The sequence below is a fragment of the Rhinopithecus bieti genome, unplaced genomic scaffold (assembly GCF_001698545.2).
Source record: "Rhinopithecus bieti isolate Rb0 unplaced genomic scaffold, ASM169854v2 scaffold_48197, whole genome shotgun sequence".
NCBI classification, from domain to species: domain Eukaryota; kingdom Metazoa; phylum Chordata; class Mammalia; order Primates; family Cercopithecidae; genus Rhinopithecus; species Rhinopithecus bieti.
The window spans coordinates 1,505,104-1,530,498 of NW_016819410.1; the positions used below are offsets into that span (position 1 = coordinate 1,505,104).

General features: G+C 39.2%; 1 protein-coding gene across 1 annotated transcript in view; it reads left to right on the forward strand.

Moving 5' to 3' along the window:
• Positions 1-9,805: 9,805 nt before the first annotated feature.
• The window catches only part of CHMP4C (charged multivesicular body protein 4C), a 31,798-nt gene continuing 16,208 nt past the window's right edge, over positions 9,806-25,395 (forward strand). The window contains exon 1 of the mRNA XM_017858957.1: positions 9,806-10,183. Coding sequence (XP_017714446.1) covers positions 9,994-10,183 — 190 coding nt within the window. The 5' untranslated portion in view covers positions 9,806-9,993. The remainder of the gene's footprint in view (positions 10,184-25,395) is intronic.

Here is a 25,395-nt window from a genome sequence, read left to right on the forward strand (position 1 = left end):
AGGTAACCTAAGATGTCATCTGGCTATCCCAGCCTCCATAGCTTTTCTTTTATTAAGATGAGAAAACCAGTTCATAGACGTTAAATGATTGGCTCAATTTAGTGGATGAACCAGGACAAAAAATGCAAGTACTAAAGACTTCTGGTATTCTTGGATCTAGGGATCAGTGGCTTACAAAGATTTTATGTTTAAGTTGATCAGATCAATCAATAACAGGTTTCTTGGAATTTTACTAGGTGTTTGGAATGTTCTGGATAGGTGGCAAATATATGTTTTATCAGTCCAATTAGTCTGGATATATTTTTATTTTTCCAGTTCTTGGACACCTTATAGAACATCAGATGATTAGAGTAGCCAAGATTGCAGTTGCTGCCTCTGCTTTCTCTATTTAGTCTCCTTTGCTGATTTCTTCTCTAGGTGCTACTTAAACACATCTATTTCACTATGTTTATGTCTTTGGTCCATTTATCAATTTACATCCTCATACAAGTGAAATTCCCATGGCTTCCATATTAAAGCCTCTCATACCCATATTCTCAGTCCTGAGAACATTTTACCAAACGCGAAGTAGCTATTTCCAACTGTCTGATAGATCTATCTATGTGTCGTCATTTGTCACGGTGTCTTAAGTCCAAAATGGGATACTTTCCTACCATATCATCCCCTTTCCTACAAAGGCAGCCTACCACATACTTGTTTCATTCAACCAGTCAATCTTGGATTTATTCTCCACCTCTCCTTTCTTACTTCTCGTGCAAGTAGCCATTAAACACTAGCAGTTCTCCCTCAGAAATGTCTCTTAGGCCAGGCGCGGTGGCTCATGCCTGTAATCCCAGCACATTGGGAGGCTGAGGCGGGTGGATCACCTGAGGTCGGGAGTTCAAGATCAGCCTGACCCACATGAAGAAACACTGTTTCTACTAAAAATACAAAAATTAGCCAGGCGTGGTGGCATGCGCCTGAATTCCCAGCTACTCAGGAGGCTGAGGCAGGAGAATCACTTGAACCTGCGAAGAAGAGGTTGCAATGAGCCGAGGTCAAGCCATTGCACTCCATCCTGGGCAACGAGAGAGAAACTCCATCTCAAAAAACAACAAAAAAGAACTTAGTCTCTGTAGTTATCCTCAGTGACTACCCTTTAAAAAAAAGTTATGATTACTGAAGAATAACATTTGAAAATTAAAATTAAGAGGGGAAAATGCCTAATGTGTTGTCATATATTTGAAAAGAAGGCAGTGATGTTTATATTAAAATTCCATATTATAGTGATTATTTACCATAAGTTATATTATTATGTATAGATTTTAAATCTGTCATATGAAAAATTTCTGCTAAATATAATATTAATAAATGTGGATAAAATAGAATAGTTGTTAATTGAGGGTATTATCCTTTAATATGAAATTTACAAAGTGTTATAAACTAGCAAGTGTGGCTTTGAATTACGGGTCAGAAAATATCCCTCTTTCCATCCCACTGAGGGCAGGGTGTACTTTACCACCTCCTTAATTTTGAACTTGGCCATGTAACTTGTCTTGGCCTACAGAACATTGGCTGATTTGACCCAGGTAGACGCCTTACATGAAGTTTGGCTTGGCCCTTGTGCTCTAGTGGTCCATCCATAAGAGGAACATGGGGCAAGTAGCTACTGCCCTTCAATCTGGGCCCTAGAATGAACACATGTGGAATATACCTGAACCCAGCCCACAAACTGGAAACAAGTTCAGTCAATCCATAAACTGAAGAAGAGCTACCAAGCCAAGTCTTTTTCCAGCCCAGTGAGATCTCATTAGACCTGCAGGTCTGTGAGCATGAGTATAAATCCTTTTGTTGTATGTCCTGAGGTTTTGGGGTGTTTTGTTACACAGCATCATCATGGCAATATCTGACTAATATACAAGCAATGAATAAAATAAAAAGTGAGATATTCCATAGTTCACATGACAGAATCATTTTTCCTTTCTGGATATCAGTTTATCTTGCACATCATGTTCAAAATCAAATTTTGAAGAGTCTAAATTCAAACTTTAATAATAACAGCTGCAATTATTATTATTTCTTACTATGTACCAGGCACTTAAAAGGATTATTTTATTTAATCTTCACAACAATACTTTTAGATACTATTATCCCCATTCTACAGAATAGCTTATAAAAATGACTCAGCTCCTGCCTCCCTCTCTCCCACATATAAAACTACTCTCTCTTTTCGTGTCTCCACTGACCTCTTACCTATTTGGACTTACTAGTTGTCCTCCTGCCCAACCTCAGGGACCAGTCTCATAGTCTGGAATGCTTTCTTCTTTCCCCACATTTGCCTGGTTATCTTCTCCTCATCTTTCAGCTCTCAAAAGAGGCATCTAGGACCTGCCCCAAGTTGGATCAGGTCTTTTGTTCTATGTACTGATTTCGTATTGTTGCTTTAACAAATTAGCATCTACCTAGTGGCTTAAAACAAGACAAATTTAGGCCGGGTGCGGTGGCTCTTGCCTTTAATCCCAGCACTTTGGGAGGCCAAGGTGGGCTTATCACCTGATGTCAGGAGTTCAAGACCAGCCTGGCCAATATGGTGAAACCCTGTCTCTACTAAAATACAAAAGTATTAGCTGGGCATGATGGCAAGTGCCTGTAATCTCAGCTACTCAGGAGGCTGAGGTGGGAGAATCGCTTGAACCTGGGAGGTGGAGGTTGCAGTGAGCCAAGATCATGACGTTGCACTCCAGCTTGGGCTAAAGAGCGAGACTCAAAACAAAAAACAAACAAAACAAAACCCACAAATATTATCTTAAAATTCTGGAGGTCAGAAGTCCTAAAATCAGCGTGTTGACAGGGCTGCATTCCTTCTGAAGGCTCTGGGAAGGATCCAATTCCTTGTCTTTTCCAGCTTCTAAAGGTTGCCCAAATTCCTTGACTCATGACTCCTTCCTCAGTCTTCAAAACCAGAAAGAGGCATCCTCAAATCTCTTCCTCTTCCTCACCAAACCTTCCCATTTTTAGCTTTTGCCATGTCTATCTCTAACCCTTCTGCCTTCCTCTCTTAAGGACTCTCGTGATCACATTGGACCCACCTAGATATTTCAGGATAATCTCATTTGATGAGCCTTAACTTAATCACACCTACAGAGTCCTTTTTGCCGTGTAAGGTGACAGAGTCACAGGTTCATGGATTATAATGTATACAACTTTGAGGGCCATTGTTTTAACCGCAATATATATTCTCAAATTTCTCATAGTATTTCCATAACATTTATCACAATTTCTGAGTTTATTTTTGCATGATTATTGATTAATATTTGTCTCCTCTTTGTCACCTGAGAACAAAGACTGTGTCTTATTTATTATATCTCTATCTGATTGCTCAATGCTTGTCACATGGTAAAACCTCAAAAAATATCTGTCCACTGAATCAGTGAATGAACAAGTCAACACTGATATACACCGCCTCCCATGTGGTTATACTTTCAATTGGTATTAATAAAAATATAAAATTCAGAACAAAGAACATGAACATGGTAGTTTGTTCACTGTGGCTGGCCACTCAAAACCACTGGGAATATTTTGCTTGGTTCTGAGAACCATACTTCAAATGTGAAAGAGGCAAATTGGGGCATATATTTAAAGGAGGGCAGCAGGATGGCGAAGGAACTAAAAACTATTATGTAAAACTGAGAGTTTATAATGTTTAGGGCTGAAGCAGTAGAGATGAATAAGGGTGTCAAGCAAAGGAAAACCTATCATCAAAACTGCAATCCCTACTATTATCATGGCAGCAGTTATGTGTGTGAGTTTTGAAAAGCATGGTTTTTTTAAGCAATAGTTTGCCTTAGCAGGTAACTTTGTAACATTTTCTCAGGTAATTATTCTTTAGAGAGATACATTTAGTAGTCCTGATAAGCATACATAAGATTATTTTGAAATGATGGCTTAAATTGCATTTGGGCACTAATGGGATATTCAAAATAATTAATCTAACTATAGAAAAAAAATTCTGATGTTGCAACAACACCTACTATTAACTTTACTCCTTAAAATTCTCACCAATGAAAAGAATCAAATATTTAAAAATATGAACTAATTTCTCAAGAGTATATTTCCTTCCTCTTCTTCTTCTTCTTTTTTTTTTTTTTCCGAGACCGAGTCTTACTCTGTTGTCCAGGATGGAGTGCAGTGGCGCGATCTTGCCTCACTGCAACCTCTACCTCCCGGGTTCAGGTGATTCTCTTGCCTCAGCCTCCTTTCTCCTGCCTCAGCCTCTCGAGTAGCTGGGACTACAGGCTTGTGCCACCACGCCCGGCTAATTTTTTTTTGTATTTTTGGTAGAGACGGGGTTTTTCCATATTGGCCAAGCTGTTCTCAAACTCCTGACCTCAAGTGATCCACCTGCCTTGGCCTCCCAAAGTGCCGGGATTACAGGTGTGAGCCATCTCGCCCAGCCTAGAGAGTATATTTCTTATAAGAGGAAGTGATTGCCTCCTTCTCTAATGCTAGGTGCAATATCTGTCCAAAGTTTTTTGTTTTTTGCCCAAATTGAGATGGGCCAGACATTTTGTGAGAGTCTTTGCATACTGGGTCTGAGATTTGATGCTTTGATTCTTTTTTGTGTTATCAGAATGATAACACAGATTCTTGGATCTAGGAAATGTGTTTCCAAATATTTTCATATGCTGTACCATCATTTGGATATTTTATCACTTATGTTGTATTTCTTTATGCATTCATTTATTCAACAAATATTGATAGAGTGTCTACAATGTGCCAGGCTCTGTTGTAGGAATTGGGAAAATACTGGTGAAAATAAAACAAATAAAAATTCCTGCTCTCAGGGCCAGGATTCTGGGGTGGTGGGGAAGCAATGGAAAATAAAATTTAAAATGCAGAACAGTGTAAGATAGATAGTGGTAAGTACTATGGAGAAAAATAAAGCTGAGAAAGAGGATTAGAGTTCTTTTGGGGTACAGAAGTGAGACAATAGGGTTGAAGTTTCTGATATGGTGGGACAGAAATGTGATAAAGATCTAAAGAAGGTGAAGAAGGGAATGAAATAGGTGTCTGGTGGCAGGTTTCTAGGCAGAGGAGCAGCCTGTGCAATGACAGTATGCTTGGTGTACTCCAGCCAAAGTGAGGACACCGGCGTGGCTGGAGCAGAGTAGATGGGGATGTATGGATAGGGAGACACAGGTGAAGTAAACTTAGGGATCAGTATTACTTCATGTAGGGGCTTGAAGACATTTGTGAAGACCTTCACTTATAATTGGAGTGAGGTGGGAAGTCACTGGAGGTTTTCGTCTCCGTCTCCATCTGTTTGCTATGTAGGGAGACTATAATAGGGTCAAGGTATTTGTAGGAGAGTCAGAAATCTAGTGGGATAATCTGGGTGAGAGATGACAGTGGTTTCAAGCATGGTGCTGATTATATTGATGGTGGCCAGTGGGCAGGTTTCCATCGTAGTTAGAACTTACAGGATCTGTTGATGGATGGGATGTGGGTCAAGGTTGATTCCAAGGTTTTTGGCCTGAGAAAAGGGAAGCCTGGAGTTATTACCTAAGAGGTAGAGGAGCAGGATTGGAGAGATTAGGTGTATTTCTTGATTAGGTACAAATCTCATGTGATTGTACTCAGGTATAGTGAAACTCTAGAGGTAAAGGAAAGCGTAGAAATCAATTTTAAGTAGGTAATGTAGTAAGAGTAACATTGAGGTGGGGGCTATATTTCACTTTATATCCATTAAATGGTTTACATTTAAGTCTAATGAAGTTTAGGATTTTTTTTTTTTTTTTGAGATGGAGTCTTGCTCTGTCACCCAGGCAGGAGTACAGTGGCATGATCTTGGTTCACTGCAACCTCCGCCTCCCAGGTGCAACCATTTCTCTGCCTCAGCTTCCCGAGTAGCTGGGATTACAGGTGCCTGCCACCATGCCCAGCTAATTTTTGTATTTTTAGTAGAGACAGGGCTTCATCATGTTGGCCAGGCTGGTCTCGAATTCGTGACCTCAGGTGATACGCCTGCCTTGGCCTCCCTCCCAAAGTGCTGGGATTACAGGCGTGAGCCACCGTGCCCAGCTGAACCTTAGGATCTTTAACTTCTTTCTGATCAAGGATGAACAAAGGTATGAAACACATGAATAAAGAGCTATGCAGGCAAAACCCAGTCATAGGCACCATCTACCTTCATTATGACTTATGATAATCAAACTTTTAATTTTGCAAAATTATAATTTTTTAAATCATAGCGACTTGTGTACTCAAATGTGACTGAGTATTATATACAATGGATATTTGGTTCTAAGAAACAGAACTGCTGATAAAAAGAATGTGTACATGCTTGTTGAGCTGCTTAATAAATAACTATTTGATGATGATTCTGCAGTATGTTTAAAGGCAATCCTTCTTCTGTTGCTTTAGAGAGTTCATTTGGCATTCTAAAATGGACATAATTTCAGGGGTGGCCAAAATGTATCAATTAGCCTGACAGCTAGGCCTTTTTAACAGATCTATAAATTTCCAATTTCCTTTGCCCTCTTAACCATGGTAAATCATCCTGAACAAGATCATTCTTTTGAACAACAGCCTCCTTATTAGCTGAGATCAATTGAGATTAGAAAATGAAAAATACACTAGATGCTAAGAACTCTTTATGAAACCACATTTGTAGGATGAGTATTGAATGAAGATTAATGTGTTATTTTTGGCTTCTAAATAACTGATTTAAAATTTATTTTCTACATCCCACTGCTGGATTAAACACTAATATATATTTGGTTGGTTTACTTGCTTGCAAGTATTATCTTTTCCTCTTTGAGCTTATGTATTAATGGAAGGAAATGATTTTTAATTTAAATGTATCTTGCTTTGCACACCACATGTGTTTCTGAAAGAGCTACACACTAAATTGGTTAAATGGATTATTTTTTCCTATTGAATTACAAATTAATGACTAGCTTCTTTGTTTTAATGTCTGATCGATTTTCATTTGCTTTTTGAATAAAATACAGGATCCTTAGCACATCATGTGGACCTTATGTGATCTGGACTCTGTCTACCTTTGTAGGTGACCTCACCACACTCTCCTACTCTCCTCTTCTGTCTCTAAGCCCCAGTGACACTGACCTTTTCTCAACCCCTAGTACTTCAGACTCAAGATTTTTGCACATATTGTTTAAAAGTTTTAATTCTCCAACATTCTTTGCTTTATTAAAAATATAGTACACATAGTGCATTGCTTTCTTAATTCTCCATCTTCCCTTAGCTAGAAAGTAGCCTCCAAAATGAATGTATTTTCGTCTTTTATTCACTGCTGAATCTCTGTGTCTAAAAGTGATGCATAAATGAATGAATAAATTGATAAATGAATAAGGAATTCCTTATAATGGAATAAAAACTTCCCTTCTCTAAAACAAGGTAACTTCTAGTCATCATTCAAATTCTAGCTTAAATGTCACTTTTTCAGGCCACTCTTCTATGACCCTAAGACAAGATCGAGTTCCTCTATTATTTATTCTTATAGATCCTATACTTTTCTATATAGTTTATTAGAACTCCAACTTATAAAGTTTATTATTTGTGAGATAATTTGCTTAATTTCTGTGTTCTCCCCTAAGCTGTAAGCTCTGTTGGGACAGACAATGTTTCTTACTCTTACCTGTATCCCCAACACTAGCACAATGCCTGGATCATACAGACACTCAATAAGCATCAGTTGAATGAAACCATGGATGTGTGGATTAAGCAACTCCTCAGTTATAACTTTGTCTCTCTGTTCTACTGTCCAATGTTCTCACAACAAAAAAAGTAATTAATGAACCCCAAAAGAATGCCTTAGTATTCTGGATAAGTTCTTATTTCAATGTACTCCTCCATGAATTCAATAATGCTTGGAGGATCCCTTAAAGATAATGCCTAATAATTACCTCTTCACCCCATGCTATTTAATTAAACAAATACTTAATGAGTTTTTCCTCTAGTCCAAGTTGCACAGAGGGAAATAGCATCATGTAAATAGTGAAAAGACCATGTGTTTTCAAACAGAAAGATCTCTTTCACTTTTGCTGCCTGTTAAATTTGGTTATCAACTGAGCCTTGGGTTCTTCATCTGTCAAAAAGAAATAGCAATACCTATTTTGCAGGGTTTATGTAAGGATTAGTGGTAAGCATATGTATATTGACAAGCCTGACACATAGTCAGTGCTCAAAAGATGGCAGCTGTTATTACTGTCACTGGAAAGTAAGCTCTTAGAGGGCAGACTATACTTGCATTCCCCATACCTTACACTCAATAAAGGCTGGTTAAACTGACTAGCAATGGGAACCATAGCAGAATATGTGCTACTTCTCAACTCTCAAGGCCCTTAAAATTCTAATCAAGAAAATACACTCCAAGACATATTCATGAAATATTTAGATAATAAAGAAAAACAATACTTATTACAACTTATAATACACATGAAATTAGAGCAAAATGTGTGTTATAGACCATACATGCTTTACATGGCCAGCCAGGAAATGATAGGAAGTGGCTGACTGCAGTTACTGTGAAATGATGAGTTCACATGTTTGTGTGTTAGAAGACGTATACCGTAAGCCTCCTATGAAAGTGTTCAATTTGTTTGGCAAAATTTTATGCTATCTATGCCAATGTTGGATAAATAGATTAACTTGCAGTTTTGTGTTTGTATGCTTGCAGACAAAATTGGGTTATCGATCTTGTGTATCAAGGTGAATTTGTCAGAGGAATGGGTGTTTTTTTTTTTCTTAGACAGTGGCCGGCTAACAATTGCAAATAGGTTCTGATGATGTTGGGTAATACTGCTCAAATAGGGCTGTATTATGCAGAGCACATGGCAATCCTTGAAAACTAAAACAGACAATTCCACTTCTTTGTGGTGTGCTTGGCACAGGTTTGCAGTTGTATTGCATCATCTATAAGCATTACATATGGCTGTCCTTTCATCTTACCAAATTCTTTGCCAGCAGACCTAATAGATGGGACTGAGATAGCAAGCATGAACAAAAGAATGTTTCTCTTCTCCAGGATATTCTCTACTTTTTGTTCCTTAGGTTTCTATATAATGGCATTTGACACAGACCCAAACACAAAGGCAGCCTCATTTAAGGTTTTTGATAGGTTGGCGATCATTCAGAAAACTTCAGATTCCTAGTTATAGAATTGAATCCAACCACCAACACACTCCAGAAGTCCTGACATTAGGAAAAGAGATGGCCACCATCTTTAACCCACTTCAAGTCCTGTAAGGATGATCTAGAATCTACTTTGTGCCAACTAGCAGCCAGGCACACATCAATCTGCCCAGACTACCAAATGCAGAAACAAGCCCAGTAGGAGTAACTGCTCCTAGGTTGCCCACACACCTGCATCCTAGTGGCATTCAAATATCCTGGAAGCCTTTGTGTCCACACACTCATATCTACATGACAGACACTTAGAGGAAAAGATCTGAATATTCTTATTCACAAGAACAGAGGCCTGAATACAGGAACACTATGCTCACGCACACACAAAAGACACGCATGGAATAAAGCATTTTGCATATCCAGCCTTGCGCACTTACACTTTCAGGTTCTGCACAAGACCCCTGGACATCGGTTTGCTTTTCATTGAGCGGTTCACAAACTAATTCCTCGTTCCTGGGACAGTCCCTAGTGTGGTTTAAGCCAGTTTCCCACGGTCTTTGTCGGTATTTTCAACTTTTCTGTGCTCTCCCTCAACTCCCAGAGGGCCGGGTGGCGCCGGCCAGCCGACGTCCCAGCGGTGCCCTCCCCGCCCAGCCGCTGTGCCGCGGGGCGGGGCCGAGTTGGCAGCCAGGAAATGCCCTGGAGTGTGTGTCACCTGTCCAGGACGACTTGTTGATTCCCAGGAGCGCCGCCTTTCCGGTCTGGGTCCCCGAGAGGACTGCTTTGCTCACCTGTCCCCTCGGCACGGCCCCAGGGAGCTCCCGACAAGCCCCCGGAATCGCTCTCCCTCCCAACTCCACAGCAATGAGCAAGTTGGGCAAGTTCTTTAAAGGGGGCGGCTCTTCTAAGAGCCGAGCCGCTCCCAGTCCCCAGGAGGCCCTGGCCCGACTTCGGGAGACTGAGGAGATGCTGGGCAAGAAACAAGAGTACCTGGAAAATCGAATCCAAAGAGAAATCGCCCTGGCCAAGAAGCACGGCACGCAGAATAAGCGAGGTAGGCTGGGATCTGGCCCACAGGCAGAAGCCCATCTGCCTTTAGCCCTTCCCTTGGGGACAATCGGCCCACACCACTGAGGTCCCCAGGTGGCCAGGTTTGCTCTTGCAGTCTTTCCTAGGAACTGGTACTGACTTTTAGGGCCCTGACTAGGGTGAGCTGAGCTAGACGCTGGCACTTATCGCAAAATGTAAGCGGCTGCTAAAAATCTCAGTAATCAAGATGAACAATACTTTAATGCAATACCTAAAGGACTCAGAACCAATGCCAAGAAAGAAATGATGAAGAAGATATCAAAATTTTAAATAAAGACAGGATTGGTATTTTTTTTATTTGCCTCTAGGTCTTATATTGTTATATCCAGTACTTCTTTATTTAAAATTATTTTTTATAATGTGATGATTTGTTCATCGTGGATTTTTTAATATTAATTTTGAATTTTAAAAATTTTGCATTAAAATATTATCTGTCTTGATTACTGAGTGTTTTGCACCCCTGTAAATTTTGCTCCTGGTTCAGCTTTTCTAGGCCAGCCTTGCTGACTCCAACACTAACTATCAAGTTTTCTGCTGTATATTTGTATATTAAATTACACATTTTAACTTGCAGGTAAATCTTCAGCAAAGCATATTCTAGTGCATTGTGGTTTACCTTGCTCCTCAGCTGTGGAAAGCTTTAGCTGGATGTTCGGCAGTTGAAGTCTTAAAAAAAAAAAGAGGAATTAAATATTAAATTTGCTATCACTGACTTTTGGCACACACAAGGGACTTTGAGTTAATAATAATTCTTGGTGTTCCTGTTGCACCTTGAACACCTGTTCTTTGCCAGAGTTAACTGATTGCTTCAGTATACACCTCCTTCTATAGGAATACCACTAAACATCACCTGTGGCACAGATAAAAACTCAGTGAGAAGTTGAAGTGATTTGCTCTTGTAACACAGGTTAATGGCAGACCCAGAAAAGGAAGTGGCAATATAGGACTCTGCTTACCACCAAACCCAAATATTTGCATCCTCAAGTTGGGCTTCTTTAGTCATAATGAAGCCTTGGGAAGATTTTGGCTCAAGGATTTGGCTACAGGATGCCGCCACTGTTTAATGCAGGAAAGGAAGGATGTCTCAAGGAGTTGACCTTGAGAACTCTGCCTCTTCCCGTAAAAGTGTGACAGCTGCATTTATGCCCACTTACTACCAACAATAAAAAGACTGTTTTATTGCGTATAACTTTTGCCCATATTATAGCCTGTTTTAGAGGTAAGTACTGATTTCTACTTTTACTTTGTGCCTGAAAATATTCTGGGAAGTTATTCAATGGCAATTTCTAAAGAAAGACCATGTCATTATGGCTTGCTAAAAATGTTGTTGGTCATTTTGTAACTTGGCCCTTCCTCTTCAGTTTGATACACATTCTGACATTTGTTAAGTGTCTCTCAAGGGTTTTCTTCCCTTTGCCATCTGTTTGGATCTGTGTATAGCTTTGTCTACCATGGTTGCTCAGCAAATATTGGTGGTGGTGGTTGTTTTGAGACAGGGTTTAACTCTCGTTCCCCGGGCTGGAGTGCAATGGCGCGATCTCGGCTCACCGCAACCTCTGCCTCCCAGGTTCAAGCGATTCGCCCGCCTTATCCTTCCCAATAGCTGGGATTACAGGCATGTGCCACCACACCCAGCTAATTTTATATGTTTAGTAGAGATGGATTTTCTCCATGTTGGTGAGATGGGTCTCGAACTCCCGACCTCAGGTGATCCACCTGCCTTGGCCTCCCAAAGGGCTAGGATTACAAGCGTGAGCTACAGCGCTCGGCCGACGTTCATTTTAAAAATCTGGAAAATTGACCATTTCCTTTTAGGAATTGGTAAAAATGTAAATTTGCTTTCAAAGACAGAGTGCAAAATAATGTGGGTTTTACTGATTTTTTTTCAGAAGTACCCTTCAATTGGCAATGCACAAAAAATGAATCTCAATTTGACTTTATGAATAAAGACAAAAAATTTAAAGGCAGTGCTAATTAAGACTACCAATCTAACTTCCTTAAATCAAGAAAGTTATAGATGCAAGTATGAAAAGCAAATAACTTTTTTTTTTTTTTTTTTTTGAGACAGGATCTTACTGTGTCACCCAGGCTGGAGTACAGTGGCATGATCTCAAGTCACTGCAGCTTCTACCTCCTAGGTTCAAGTGATTATCCTGCCTCAGCTTCCCGAGGAGCTGGGATTACAGGTGTGCACCACCACGCCCAGCTAATTTTTGTATTTTTAATAGGGACGGGGTTTCACCATATTGGCCAAGCTGGTCTCAAACTCTGGACCTCAAGTGATTCTCCTGCCTCCGTCTCCCAAAGTGCTGGGATTACAGGTGTGAGACACTGCGCCCAGCCCTAATTTTTAATAGAAAAGTCATTAACTTTGTCCTCGAAAGCTTCACTGGTGTTAGTGTCTGGAAACTTCCAGAGCTTCTAGAGTGACTCTAGGAGTAAGAAGAGGCTGGTTACCATGAGGTCATCTGTAATCTAAGCTATGGAAGGAATTCAATCTTAGGCCCATGCATTGGTAACATGCTCAGTATCAGCACCTTCCAAATAAACCGGATAACTTCATATACTTCATAACTTTGCATACACAGTTACCATCTTCTATTAGCCACCAAGTGATATAAAATAGTAAAATAAAGCCGGATATACTTAGTACTAAATGGTCCCTGTGTGACACAATGCCGTTGTTAGAATGGCTGTAATTTATATGATAATCAGGGTGACATAATTTATGTGCAATTGAAGTTTTATTATTAGAGATAGCTGGTCAGCTAATATATTCTCTGAATGGCCAGCTAGCATTATATTAGAAAAGGCCACACTCCTAGCCACTTCAGATTCTTCAAAGATCAATTTCTCTATAACAACAGAAGCTTTGACAGCATTCTAAGTGTCAAAATGAGCTTGACTGGTAAAATGAAAAACTTTTAATTGGCATAATAAATGTTAGAAATGGGGTGGGACATGGTGGCTCATTCCTGTAATCTGAGCACTCTGGGGGGCTGAGGTGGGCAGATTACTTGAGGTCAGGAGTTTGAGACCAGATTGGCCAACATGGTGAAACCCCATCTCCACTAAAAGTACAAAATTAGCTGGATGTGGTTGCGCATGTGTGTAAGCCCAGCTACTTGAGAGTCTGAGGCAAAAGAATTGCTTGAACCTGGGAGGTGGAGGTTGCAGTGAGCAGAGATGGCGCCATTGCACTCCAGCCTAGGCGACAGAGTCAGACTATGTCTCAGTAAATAAATAAACAAATAATAAATAAATAGATAAATGTTAGAAATGGGATCTCACTGGTGAATTTTTTTTGAGACAGAGTCTCACTTTGTCACTTAGGGTGGGCTGCAGTGGTGTGATCAGGGCTCACTGCAGCCTTGACCTCCAGGACCCAATTGATCCTTCCACTTCAGCTTTCTGAGTAGCTAGCACCACAGGCATCCACTACCACACCCAGCTATTTAATTTTTTTTTTTTGTATAGGTGAGGTCTCCCTATGTTGCCCAGGCTGGTCTCAAACTTCTGGGCTCAAACGATTCTCCTGCCTCAGCCTCCCAAATTGCTGACAAGAGCCACTGGGCCTGGCCTCACTGGTGAAATTCTAGGTATTTTAAATATGTGGATTGCTAAAACAGTTTAGAGACACTTCCAATACCCTTGCCACCCCACCCCCAGGTATGAACAGGATGTGAATCTACTAGGTGTATAATTAACACTACAATGGTGCCTGAAACTAGATCTCAAATCAGTGCAGTGTTCAGTCTTTAGTTTAGGTGGGTTTCCAATGGAGTGCACCTCTAACAGGGCACAGCATCTACCAGGGAACGTTGCTGTCTTCCTCAGTGAGCCTTTCATGCAGGGTGAATGGGAGCACCTAAAAGTACCTAGAGTTGGGACTTCATTGAGCTCATGGCACAGGTTGGCAAATTATTGTTATATGCTTGCCAGTGTATGTTTGTTTAATAATGTATATGCAGAATTTAGTCTGAAATTTGCTTTCATTACAACTCATAGCAAGGTAGTACAGGGGTAGCTAATTCTCCTCCCTTCAAATTTTTTTGGCAGTTACCATCATCATCTACCAAAAAGAACCCGAGTAAACATGAACAAATTGATTTTGCAACACTTGCTATCCAAGGCTCTATTGATCCAAAAGAGTAACAGTTGGAGCTTGAGTTATAATTTGGTTAAAAACTCTAGGAGGCCAGAGATTCTTGAATGCAGTTTATTTAGATTACTGTGCTATAACTCTTGCTTTATAGGTAGTAATCTACTTTGTGGAAAAGCAAACTTTTAATATATTATTTAATTTTTGTTCTACTTCTGAGCACTGTATCTTAAAGTCACCTGGATGCATGGAGCTCACCCCCGTTTATTCTGACATAATTGACTGGAGTGGGGATCAGGCATCTGTTTTTTTTTTTTTTTTTTAAAGTGCCCCCACCTGATTCTGACCTGTGGGCCAGGGTTAAGGATGGGGAACCTAAATCCATAGGAATGTTAATGAGGTGGAAAAACAAGATCTGTTGCTATACCAGTGCTTCTGACCTCAGGGGCTAAAGGGTATCAATATCTCAGCACACTGCAGAACTCTCCTGCCACAATGATCTGGCAATACACACCTTACAGGTCACTATTCCAGCTTTATTTATTTATTTATTTATTGCTTAAATATAATATCCCTATCTATTTTTTTGCACATTTAATAGAAAGTATCTTGGTGTTGTAGTTAAGAGCCTGGGCTTCAAAGCATACAGCCAAATAAAGTCCTACATTTGATTTCCATCCCTGCCTGGCCACTTAGTAGCTCAATGACCCTAGACCAATAATTTTGCTTGTCTAATCCTGTTTCCTTATCTGCATAATGGCAACGATGACATAAATCCTTGGAGTTGTGGGGATGAATGACATTATTGGGTAAAGCATTTAGTGCAGTGCTTTATAAACATTAGCTCTTGGTATAAACTAATTACATTTTAAAAAGGGGTACTTGGCCCAGTTTTTGGCCAAATTTCGTCTTCTGGAATACCATCAAATAAATCTACTTCATCTGTCCTATGAAGGCCTTTCACATATTTGATGACAGAAATCAATCCTTCAAGTCTCCTGTTCCTTGCCTACCTTTTCCACCCTCCTCAATGACCCCTTACCGTGCTGAGGTTTTCTCACTAGGGGCAGGTCAAGGATGAGGCAGGTGAGATGTCTAGGACACAATTGTGTGACCTGAGAGTGAGTGCCTCCTTGCAGTTTGCACCCTACATGCCTCTTTTTCCCTCTCATCCTAGTCCTAGCTCTGTTACTTGCCTTATCCCAGGCTTAGCAGCAACTCTAAATATGTAAATATGTGAAAATGAGTGGATCTAGTCTGGCATTATTTGTGGGCTGATTAGGATTAAGGGTTGAGATGGAGAGAAAGCAAATTTGGCTAAAACCTCTACTCAGTGTCATTACACACAATTCCAGTGAATATTGGGTACGGAGGCTGTTCTATCTCTTCATCAGGTGTCCATTTGGTGAAGTGAGTTTCCAGGACAGAGTCCTCTATTGAATAAGCGCTCTCACTTTGAAGCCTGGGCTGTATTGGTAAGGATGAATTTGCTTTCAGAATGTGATGTGGACTTGATATTCCTTGGAGAGGAGTGTGCACAATCCTACTTTTAGCTCGTGGGAAGAACCTCTTCAGTCTCTTAATTTTGCTTTTTATTGTAGTTGTCATAGAACTCAACTCTGCAGTCCTCAGACACTGCAGATCAGAAGGACATCTGTGTAAAGAGAGTCAGCTAGCTGAATGTCAAACTAGTGATAACAAAACCATGGCTCAGGTAAAACAACACAGCCATAGACTGCAAGAGATGGATGGAAGTTCCCTTGGGAGATATAACTTACCTAGTAACCTCTATTCTTAAGACAGTCTCTCAAAATGTGGTACTCAGATCACCTGCATCAGAATTCCTTCTATATTTCACTCATAAGTATTCACTAAAGATTCTAATTTAGTAGGTTAATTATAGGGTCCAGAAATCTGGACTTTGAACAATTAACTCAATGACTGCTCCCCAGTTTGAGAATCTATGAAGTATTATTCAATGAGCTGTTAAACTGGAAGGGATTACTCTCTATTTATTCTGTTTTCTTCCTCACCCATTCGTATTGTTTCTCCCTTCCTCCATCATCACTCAGATAATTGGATGAAATATTTTTCCATCTTTCCCTCTGCTCACTTTTTTTTTTTTTTCTTTTTGAGATGGAGTCTTGTTCTATCACCAGGCTGGAGTACAGTGGCATGATCTCGGCTCACTGCAACCTCTGCATACTGGGTTCAAGTGATTCTCCTGCCTCAGCCTCCCGAGTAACTGGGACTACAGGTGCATGCCACCATGCCCAGCTATTTTTTTTTGTATTTTTAGTAGAAATGGTTTTCACCCTGTCTCAGACTTATCTAGTATTCAAATTAGAACCAGGCATTAAAATACCTTGTTTTGTGTGCCTTTGATTGTCTGATTATTTTGTACCATACTCAGTATTCTAGGGCCTGGGGAAAAAAACAAAACAAAACAAAAACCAACGAATGAAAAAAACTCTTATCCCTGGGGCATTAACAACCAATACCTAGGCCAGATCTTACTCCCCAATCACCTATCCCTCTCCTGGAAAAGATAGATCAGTGGAAACATGATCCTCCCCTCAACCTTCATCCCTAATTTCCCTCCCTTACCAGAGGCTCCACTTGGGCTTTCACCCCACAGTGGGGAAACCTGAGACATGGGCACCTAGCCCTGGAGACCGTCTTCACTTAAGCTGTTGTTTTAAACTTTGAGCTTCCCCACTACCTCCCTGTCTTCTCTGAGCTGTTGCAAGGATCCAATATAGACCAACACTGCACTTGCACACTTAGGTACTGGCCAGCACAGAGTGGCCTGGGCTTGTTATTTCTTTTGTTCTGTTAATACAGTCTCAATTGAATATGATTTTTCAGATACCCATTTCACTCGCTTTTTTCCCATTGGATGTGGAAAGAGTTAAAACTCCCAGCCAAATTACTCTCCCATGGAAATCAGTATGTTCAGCTGCATTTCGTATTTGACATTTATTTCTATTAAATATCCTCTTATTTTTAGTTGTTTTAGAATTAAGATTTTAATTCCAATTTTATTGTCTTATATGCAAGCTATTTCTTTGAGTTAAGTTAGCCACAGATTTGATCTGCAGCCTCTATTGTTGTTGTGGAAGTTGTTGTTAAAACATTGAATAAAACAGAACCAAGGACAGAACCTTGGTATGCCACCAGAGACTGCATTTCAGGATGGCCTTTGCGTGATAGCAACCGTGTTTCATCAGCTGAGGCGGCAGTCCCCAACCCTTTTGGCACCAGGGACCAGTTTCGTGGAAGACAATTCATCCATGGCTGTTTGGGGGTAGAGGGGATGGTTTTGGAATTAAACCGTTCCACCTCAGATCGTCAGGTATTGGATTATCGTAAGAAGTGCACAATCTAGATGCTCGCATGCGCAGTTCACAATAGGGTTCTGTTCCTTTGAGAATGTAATGCTGCTGCTCATGTAACAGAGCGTGGAGCTCAGGCCGTAAGGCTTGCTGCCCTGCCGCTCATTTCCTGCTTTGCAGCCCAGTTCCCAATAGGACACGAACCGGGGTTTGGGAACCCCCAGAGCTAAGGTGGAATCCCAGTTAGACAGATCAACACTCAATGAATTCAGGTGTTCATCTAACTATAAATACACCTGACCCACATTTCTAGTCCTTATCATCTTATTTCTGCAGCTTTTTCTCTTTTATTCAGCAATGCCCTCAATATTCCTTGTGAATAATATTCCTAAAACTGAACTATATTTACACACCTGGGGTTCACAAATGTTGGCTTCTGAACTGAGAGTGTGTTACCTTCATCAGATTCTCTGGAGAGCTTTTTAAAAATGCCACACCAGGAGATTCTGTTTGAAGGGATCTGGAATAAGGTTCAGGATCTTGGTATTCAAAGATTGGGTGATTTTGAAGTGTGTAATGTTTGGAGGCTAGTGGATGGTCTACGGTTTTTCCTTGAGTCAGTATCCAGCAACCAAAAGAAAAGAAGCCTATGAAATTATTTTGGTATTTTTCATAGCTGTGAACTCATATTGGCTTAGAGTAATCATCATCTTCTAACTCCTCAGAAACTGGAGTATTTTTGTTCTAGAATTTTGCTTTTAGTGTGTGTGACACAGTTCGCTGATGGATTGTAGCAACTTCTAGAAGGACAATTGCTACTGTTCCTTATGTTATATAACATTATATCTAGTTTTTTTTTTCCATGAATTTGGAGCAGTATTGTAAATATTTAAACATTTATTATTATTACTTATTTAAATTCCACAAGGATGAAAGGCACCACATTTGGGGAAATATTTACATCAAGAAAATAATAAAATTCCCTTCATTTATACTATTTTGCAGTTTATTGAGTCAGCCAAAATAAGGTAGAATAAGTTAGAAAAGGTATTACTAACACCATGATTATGCCCAAGTAATGGGATTTACACAGTTTCAAGGAATTACGACAAGAGAGTACTGTGAGCTTACCTAGACATGTGCTTAGTACAACTAGTTTATTTCTCAATATTTAGGACTACTTATTTCAGGTGATTTTTTAAGATAACAGAAAATACCAGATACTCTAACCAGTGATAAATAAGACAAGGGATCTAATACTCAGTTAAATAAAATTATAAGGTGTGGCTTTGGGGTCAGCTTTGGAATGGGTAAGAATTATCTATTTTGGCATTCGTTTTTTGTACTATGCCTAAGTACATGTGAATCTATTTGTACTTTTAAGGAATAAAATTATCACAAAACTTAAAATATACAGATGATGTTGTTAATTTGTTTTTAAATATCACATTCTCAATCTGCTTTAGTAAACTTAACTAGTTCCTTTTTTTTTGAGATGGAGTCTCACACTGTCACCCAGGCTGGAGGGCAGGGGCGTGATCTCAGCTCACTGCAAGCTCTGCCTCCCGGGTTCACACCATTCTCCTGCCTCAGCCTCCTGAGTAGCTGGGACTACAGGCGCCCGCCACCACACACGGCTAATTTTTTGTATTTTTAGTACAGATGGGGTTTCACCGTGTTAGCCAGGATGGTCTCGATCTCCTGACCTCATGATCTGCCCGCCTCGGCCTCCCAAAGTGCTGGGATGACAGGTGTGAGCCACGCGGCCGGCCATTTGATAGAAGTTTTAACAAATACACAGTTAGTTTAAAAGTTTGCAGAAGAAGAAAAAATAAAATTAAAAAACCCAAACAAACAAAAGTCTGGATTAAATGTAAAACACACAGTATGCCACTCTGAATAATTGACTTTTCCGGTACTAGACATTTTGATTCTTTACTTCAAGCAGCTGGTGCTGATAGGGAGTTACTTGTTGGAAATATTTAGGACCCTATCCAAAGCTTCTAAGATCATGGTTTAAAGCAGTAAGAGCTATTATACCTAGACCAATGGCTCTTTTAACCACTGCTAAGCCCTTTTTTTCAGGTATTTCTGATTTGTAGGAATTTCCAGGTAGCTAGAAGCCCCCACTACTGTTGCTCTGCACAGCCTCCATCATCTCTTCCCCAATCTATGAATCTAGTGGCTTAAAATACCAACATTGTAATCACTACTTGCCAAACAAGACAAGCCCCCAAAAGCAAGCAAACGAGAATGGTAATTTTAAAATTACAGGCAAGGAAAAGTAGGTCATTTTCTGTTAACAGTTGGGAAACCTTGCATTAAAAGTTAAATTCTTGATTTGAAAATTAAAATTCAATATCAACTATCTAGCTTAAATGAAATAAAGTTTACATGTGTATGTTTAGCCTAGATGGAAATTTGGAGGAGTAAAATTATGCAACTAAATATTTAACAAGCACTTTGGACATTTTATTCTTTATTTCAATATGAAGTCTTAGTGAATCTTTTTGGCTCTATCACACGGTGTTATATGCTACATAGTCATACTGGGCACATCTCATTTGCTGTAGTGGTAATGTTGTTCAACAGGCCTTGCTCGCTTAGCAGTGCTATTCACATTATCATTTCTTTCCGTATATTTAATATGCACAAAGTGAAAGCAAATATAACCTTGGAGTTTGAACAAAGATATTACTGTAACTCAAAACTTCTACTGTGTTAACTGTAGAAAAAAATTATGATCATGGTCAACCAATTTTCAAGTATTTCAAAGACCCCATATATAAGAGCCTGTGCTTTATTATTTTGTGAGCAGTTTGAAAATGTTTATTTATGAAAACTATATTGATTTGTTCGTGTTACTTGTATTTGAAAACATTAAAGAATAGTATAGTTCATCATCAATTTCAAGGTGAATCTATTCTTAAAGAAATTCAAATACTAACAGTCAACTTGAGGAGCTATATATTTTTAAAGATTTTTTGACCTTAGAGTCTCAAAGGAATAGTCATAGAACCACAGACAGTGAGACCTGAAAGGGGCTAAAGGAATACAGTTTTCTGGTTCTTAAACTTCAGGTGGTAGAGCACCTGCAAGCCACAGGCACAGTATATGAAATATTGCTGCATCATATGACTAAGGAATACATTTTTGCAAGTAGATAATAGAACCATATTAAATATATACATAATATATTATATATAATAAGTTACATCTATAGGTACACACATCTACTTTGTAAAATTAAGCATAATCAGCTATTTCTGAGTTTTTTCTGTTAAAATTTGCTGGTTTCATATTTATACTTAAAAAATATTCTAGATGATAACAGGCCCACAAAGTTTACCAATTTGTGGGGTTATTAATAACACTAGCAGCAAATAAAAAGCTCATTTATTCAATTAGTTATGTATTCTGACTGGTATCAAACAATCGGGTTTTTACAAAGAATATCAAATAGATTTTAATTAATGTATTGGTATGTTCGTCGAATATGTTAATTTCTCTTGCCCAGCAATTGACTTCTGAAGCAATTAATTATAAGAGATGAGAATTTCAGTGAGTATTTAAAATAAGTCTATTATGCAAGCATGTCTTCCTTTTTTGACAACTCAAGGCACTTTTAGATCATGAACTTCCCTTCTCAGATTTACCTTTTTAAATATTCTCTTGCGTGATATCCTGGTAGCGAGAATTGCCTCATCTTCAAAAACAACCTCAAGCTCTTTAGAATGAGGAGCATCATTTCTGTTGGAAAATAACCTTAATTTCCTTTGCCCATTTGCTATCTCTCTGGAGAAGAGAGAGGGCACTGATCATCCAGCCTATTTTTCCCCTCTTTTATACTTTATAGCATTAATCAATCACCTTTTTATAACACATAATTCAGTCCAAAGTTACTAGCTTGCTTATAGCAATATTGAACTTCCAAATGCCCTTATAATATCTCTTATTTACTTTCTGAAATCTCATTCCTTTTTACTGCTTTCTCAGGCATCTGCTTTAGCATTATATAATCCTATATATCACTGTTGTGTGTTGGTCTTCTTCTAGATTGCTATTTACCCTCCATGTGACATTTAATATTGATGAGACCTCCAGAAATATGGAGGTTACATATAAGATTCAGCTGCTGTGGCAAGCTGGAGTGCAAATCTTTAAAACGAAGATGTGCTCTATATTTAAGGTTTATAGTTCCTAATTTCTAATATATCTCAGTCAGAAACTTTTCATTGGTATGAGATTTGTAGTAGGAGAAAGGGTTGGGGGATGGAAGGAACCTGTTGTGTAATACCTTTTTATCATTCATGTTCTTTATTTACCAGTGTGTTGAGTATACATATAGACAGTCACCGGGGACTTTATCTACATAGAAAACATGTAGCCATATTTCTTTCCATATATGAAAAGAAACGGTAATGTCAATAGAACTGCTCACCAAGTAAGGCCTGTTGAACAAGATTACTGCTACAGCGATTTCTGTGAAGCCTTCCCTAACCCTCCCAAGAGAGCTTGTAAATTATTCTGCATACCTGTTGCACCTTGTACATCTATCTTCTTATTCTCCTCTACATCTTCTCTACTACTTGAGGTGAAGAATGTAACTTACACATGTTAGTATCCCTAGGAACAGTGCCTATAGCATAATAGGTGCTGGATAAATGCTTGCTGAATGATGAATAGGTGATTGCCCATTTCATATTTTGTCTCTCTCTGACTGTAGCCTTATTTCTTTGTCCCTCCAGTGCCTAACACAGTACCAGGCATGTCATAGATCTTTAATACATGCTTGTTAAGTGACTGAAATAAATGAATACAGAGTATTTTTTAAAAGTAAAGAAGTTCAGTGAAATTCATAATAGGACGCCTCTGGCCAAATGTGTGTTAAAATTTTCTAATATTCCCCCAGTTCTTTTCAATCTAACCTGTAACATTGAGCAGATATATTTTGTTTTATTCCATTTGGGAAATGTTTATGATGATGCTTTTTCAGATTGAGCTTTTTGAAAACCAAAACAATTGCCATAAATAGAAGGTATTGTTTAATTAATGAGGTGATTTGTATATGGGTAAGAACAGGGCTTACACTAAAGTTCCTCAAATAAAACATGATCACGAGCCTTCCCACTTAAAAGCAAAAAACAACATAAGCAATTATGTGTGACATGTCTCTTAAACATTCTCATATCTGGGCTTACTCTTCAGAGCCTCATCTTTTAGCCCTTCTCTATAATGCAGTTTCATATTTCAAAAACAGGTTTGTCTATGTTCATTGGATATAATGGTTCCTAAAAGGTTCTTCCTGTGTGCTGACTAATGGATTAACAGTACACACATTTATGTACCCCAAATGAATGAAGAACAAGTTGACTTTTAAAACCAAAATGCCCTATACATTACATGAGCAATGAAACTGAAACTCTTTTCTGTTAGTTGAAATTATTTGGCATAAGTGACTGAAAGCCTTCCTCCCTTGGCAGCATAGTGGAGTTGCATAGGAATAGTTAAATTTTGGTTCAAATGGGTAATTTTTGCATTTTAGTTCCAATCCCCAGTGGGCTGCTGTAAGGACTCTTCACGTATCCTGTTAGCAATAGTACATAAAGGACATTGTTTTGCAACTCCACTGCTGAAGGAACATCACTGTTATGCAAGGAGACAACCCTGGCTGTTTCTCTACCACAGAGGAATACAGTAGATTCCTTTGTCTTAGAAAGAATGTTGTCCAGGTCTCACCAGCTGCCTAAAAGCACATACAGGAGTTTGGAAGATTGAACTACACCTTCTCCACAGGTTAAATTTCACAGCTCTGAAAATGTCCTTTTAGGCCAAATCAGGAACAATGCTTGATTTGCAGCACTTGTTGCATGCCTTTGAAAAAATACAGTTGCTTCTTTCCCAAATTGTTTATTAGGGAACAAGGTTAAGTCCTGTCCGGCTCATGACGTATCAGTGGCATCATCATTTCATATAAGAAACAGCTCACTGAGAGACTCATAATTCTTGGCTATTTGAAACAAAAGCCTCCTGTCTTAATGTTTGGGAGAAGCTTAATGTACCAGGCAGAAATCACAGTAAATGTCAAGTATCCTAGGCTTTGATCCAGCCATGCAGAAGTTACTGGTTTCATTCACACAGGTTTTTAGAAAAATTTAAAATAGCATGTAAAAATTGGGGAATTTTGCATGAAAATCCAGATTTCTTGCTTCTTTTGAACATGTGGTAGGCTGGGACTACAGGTCTACAAGGCAGCCTGGCACTGAATCCCAGCAGTGCTGCTTCCATTAGATCAGGTTTATGATCCCAGGTCACTGGGTTCTCCAGTTCTTCCTCTTGAATCCCTCATACTGAGGCCAGTGTCAGTTGCTCTGTATTGCCACCATTGCACCAGTTTTATTTTACAGAAGAGAAACATTTCTGTCTTTTTCTTTCTTTCTCACAGGCAAAAAAACAAAGAAGGCCTTTTCCCTGACCTTCTAGATGCTTCACTTAATTTCATTACCTGCCTGGTTCCCTCTGAGTTTGGGACTCTGGTTGGGCCAATATGTAGTGTGTGATGTGGGAATTACAGTGTAAGTTGAGATCCCAAGTGTTGGTGAATTTTAACATTTTTCCAAAATATTTTGAAAAGCAGAAACCATATGCTAACATAGGTGTTTAAAATTATGCCCAAATCAGAACTTATTATTACTAATGACTAACAATTGTGAGGTTCAGTGTCATACCATGAGAGTCCCACCATGTGGTTCTGACAACCTACAAAGGAAAGGATGATGATAAAGATCCCTAATATTTAGTAATCACTCACTATGTGCCACTGCACTAAACAATTTATGAATGCTATTTCATTTACTTCTCAACAACCAAATGAGTTATATCTCCATTTTTCAGCAAGCAACTTATGTAAAGCCACATAATCTTACATGTGAATGAGGGAGCCTAGATTTGAAGGTAAACAACTCTAGCGCATGATGTTCTATCATTGTCTTCTAGGTACTATTGTTCTTGTCATGCAGGTGAGGGAACGTCACTTAAGATGAGTTCAGGTCATGCATCACGATTATTACACACAGGTATTAAGTGGTTTAGGTAGAATTAAAACATAGGTCTAGAGCTTCAGAGCTCCACCCCCCACCAAATTGCTTTTCTAGATTTTCAGAAGGTTATCTAAAATTAATTTTACTAAGAAATATGACATATTTTAAATGGCGAACTTAAAAAATTGCTCAAAAAAAAAAAAAAAATGATGTCTTAGGGTCGATGAGTACCAGTTTGGTTCCAAGTATGTATAGATACTGAACCAGCCTGACAAGATAGGGAGGACATGCACTCTGAACATTCCACTTCCGGGTATGTTGGGTGGAGATGTATATTTGCAGTTTAGCTTCTTAGGATACTCTGTTGAATAATAATGTTGGCTGTACCTATTGAAATGTAGAAATGTTTTGTAATATTATGTTTCTGTTGTGATGAGGTATGGTAAAACAAATGGGTAATTTGTTATGTGGTAGTCTCAGAAATAAGATATGCAAGCTCAGGGCTGGGCGCAGTGGATCACGCCTGTAATCCCAGCACTTTGGGAGGCCGAGGCAGGTGAATCACGAGGTCAGGAGATTGAGACCATCCTGGCTAACACGGTGACACCCTGTCTCTACTAAAAATACAAAAAAGTAGCTGGGCATAGTGGCACATGCCTGTAGTCCCAGCTATTCGGGAGACTGAGGTAGGAGAATTGCT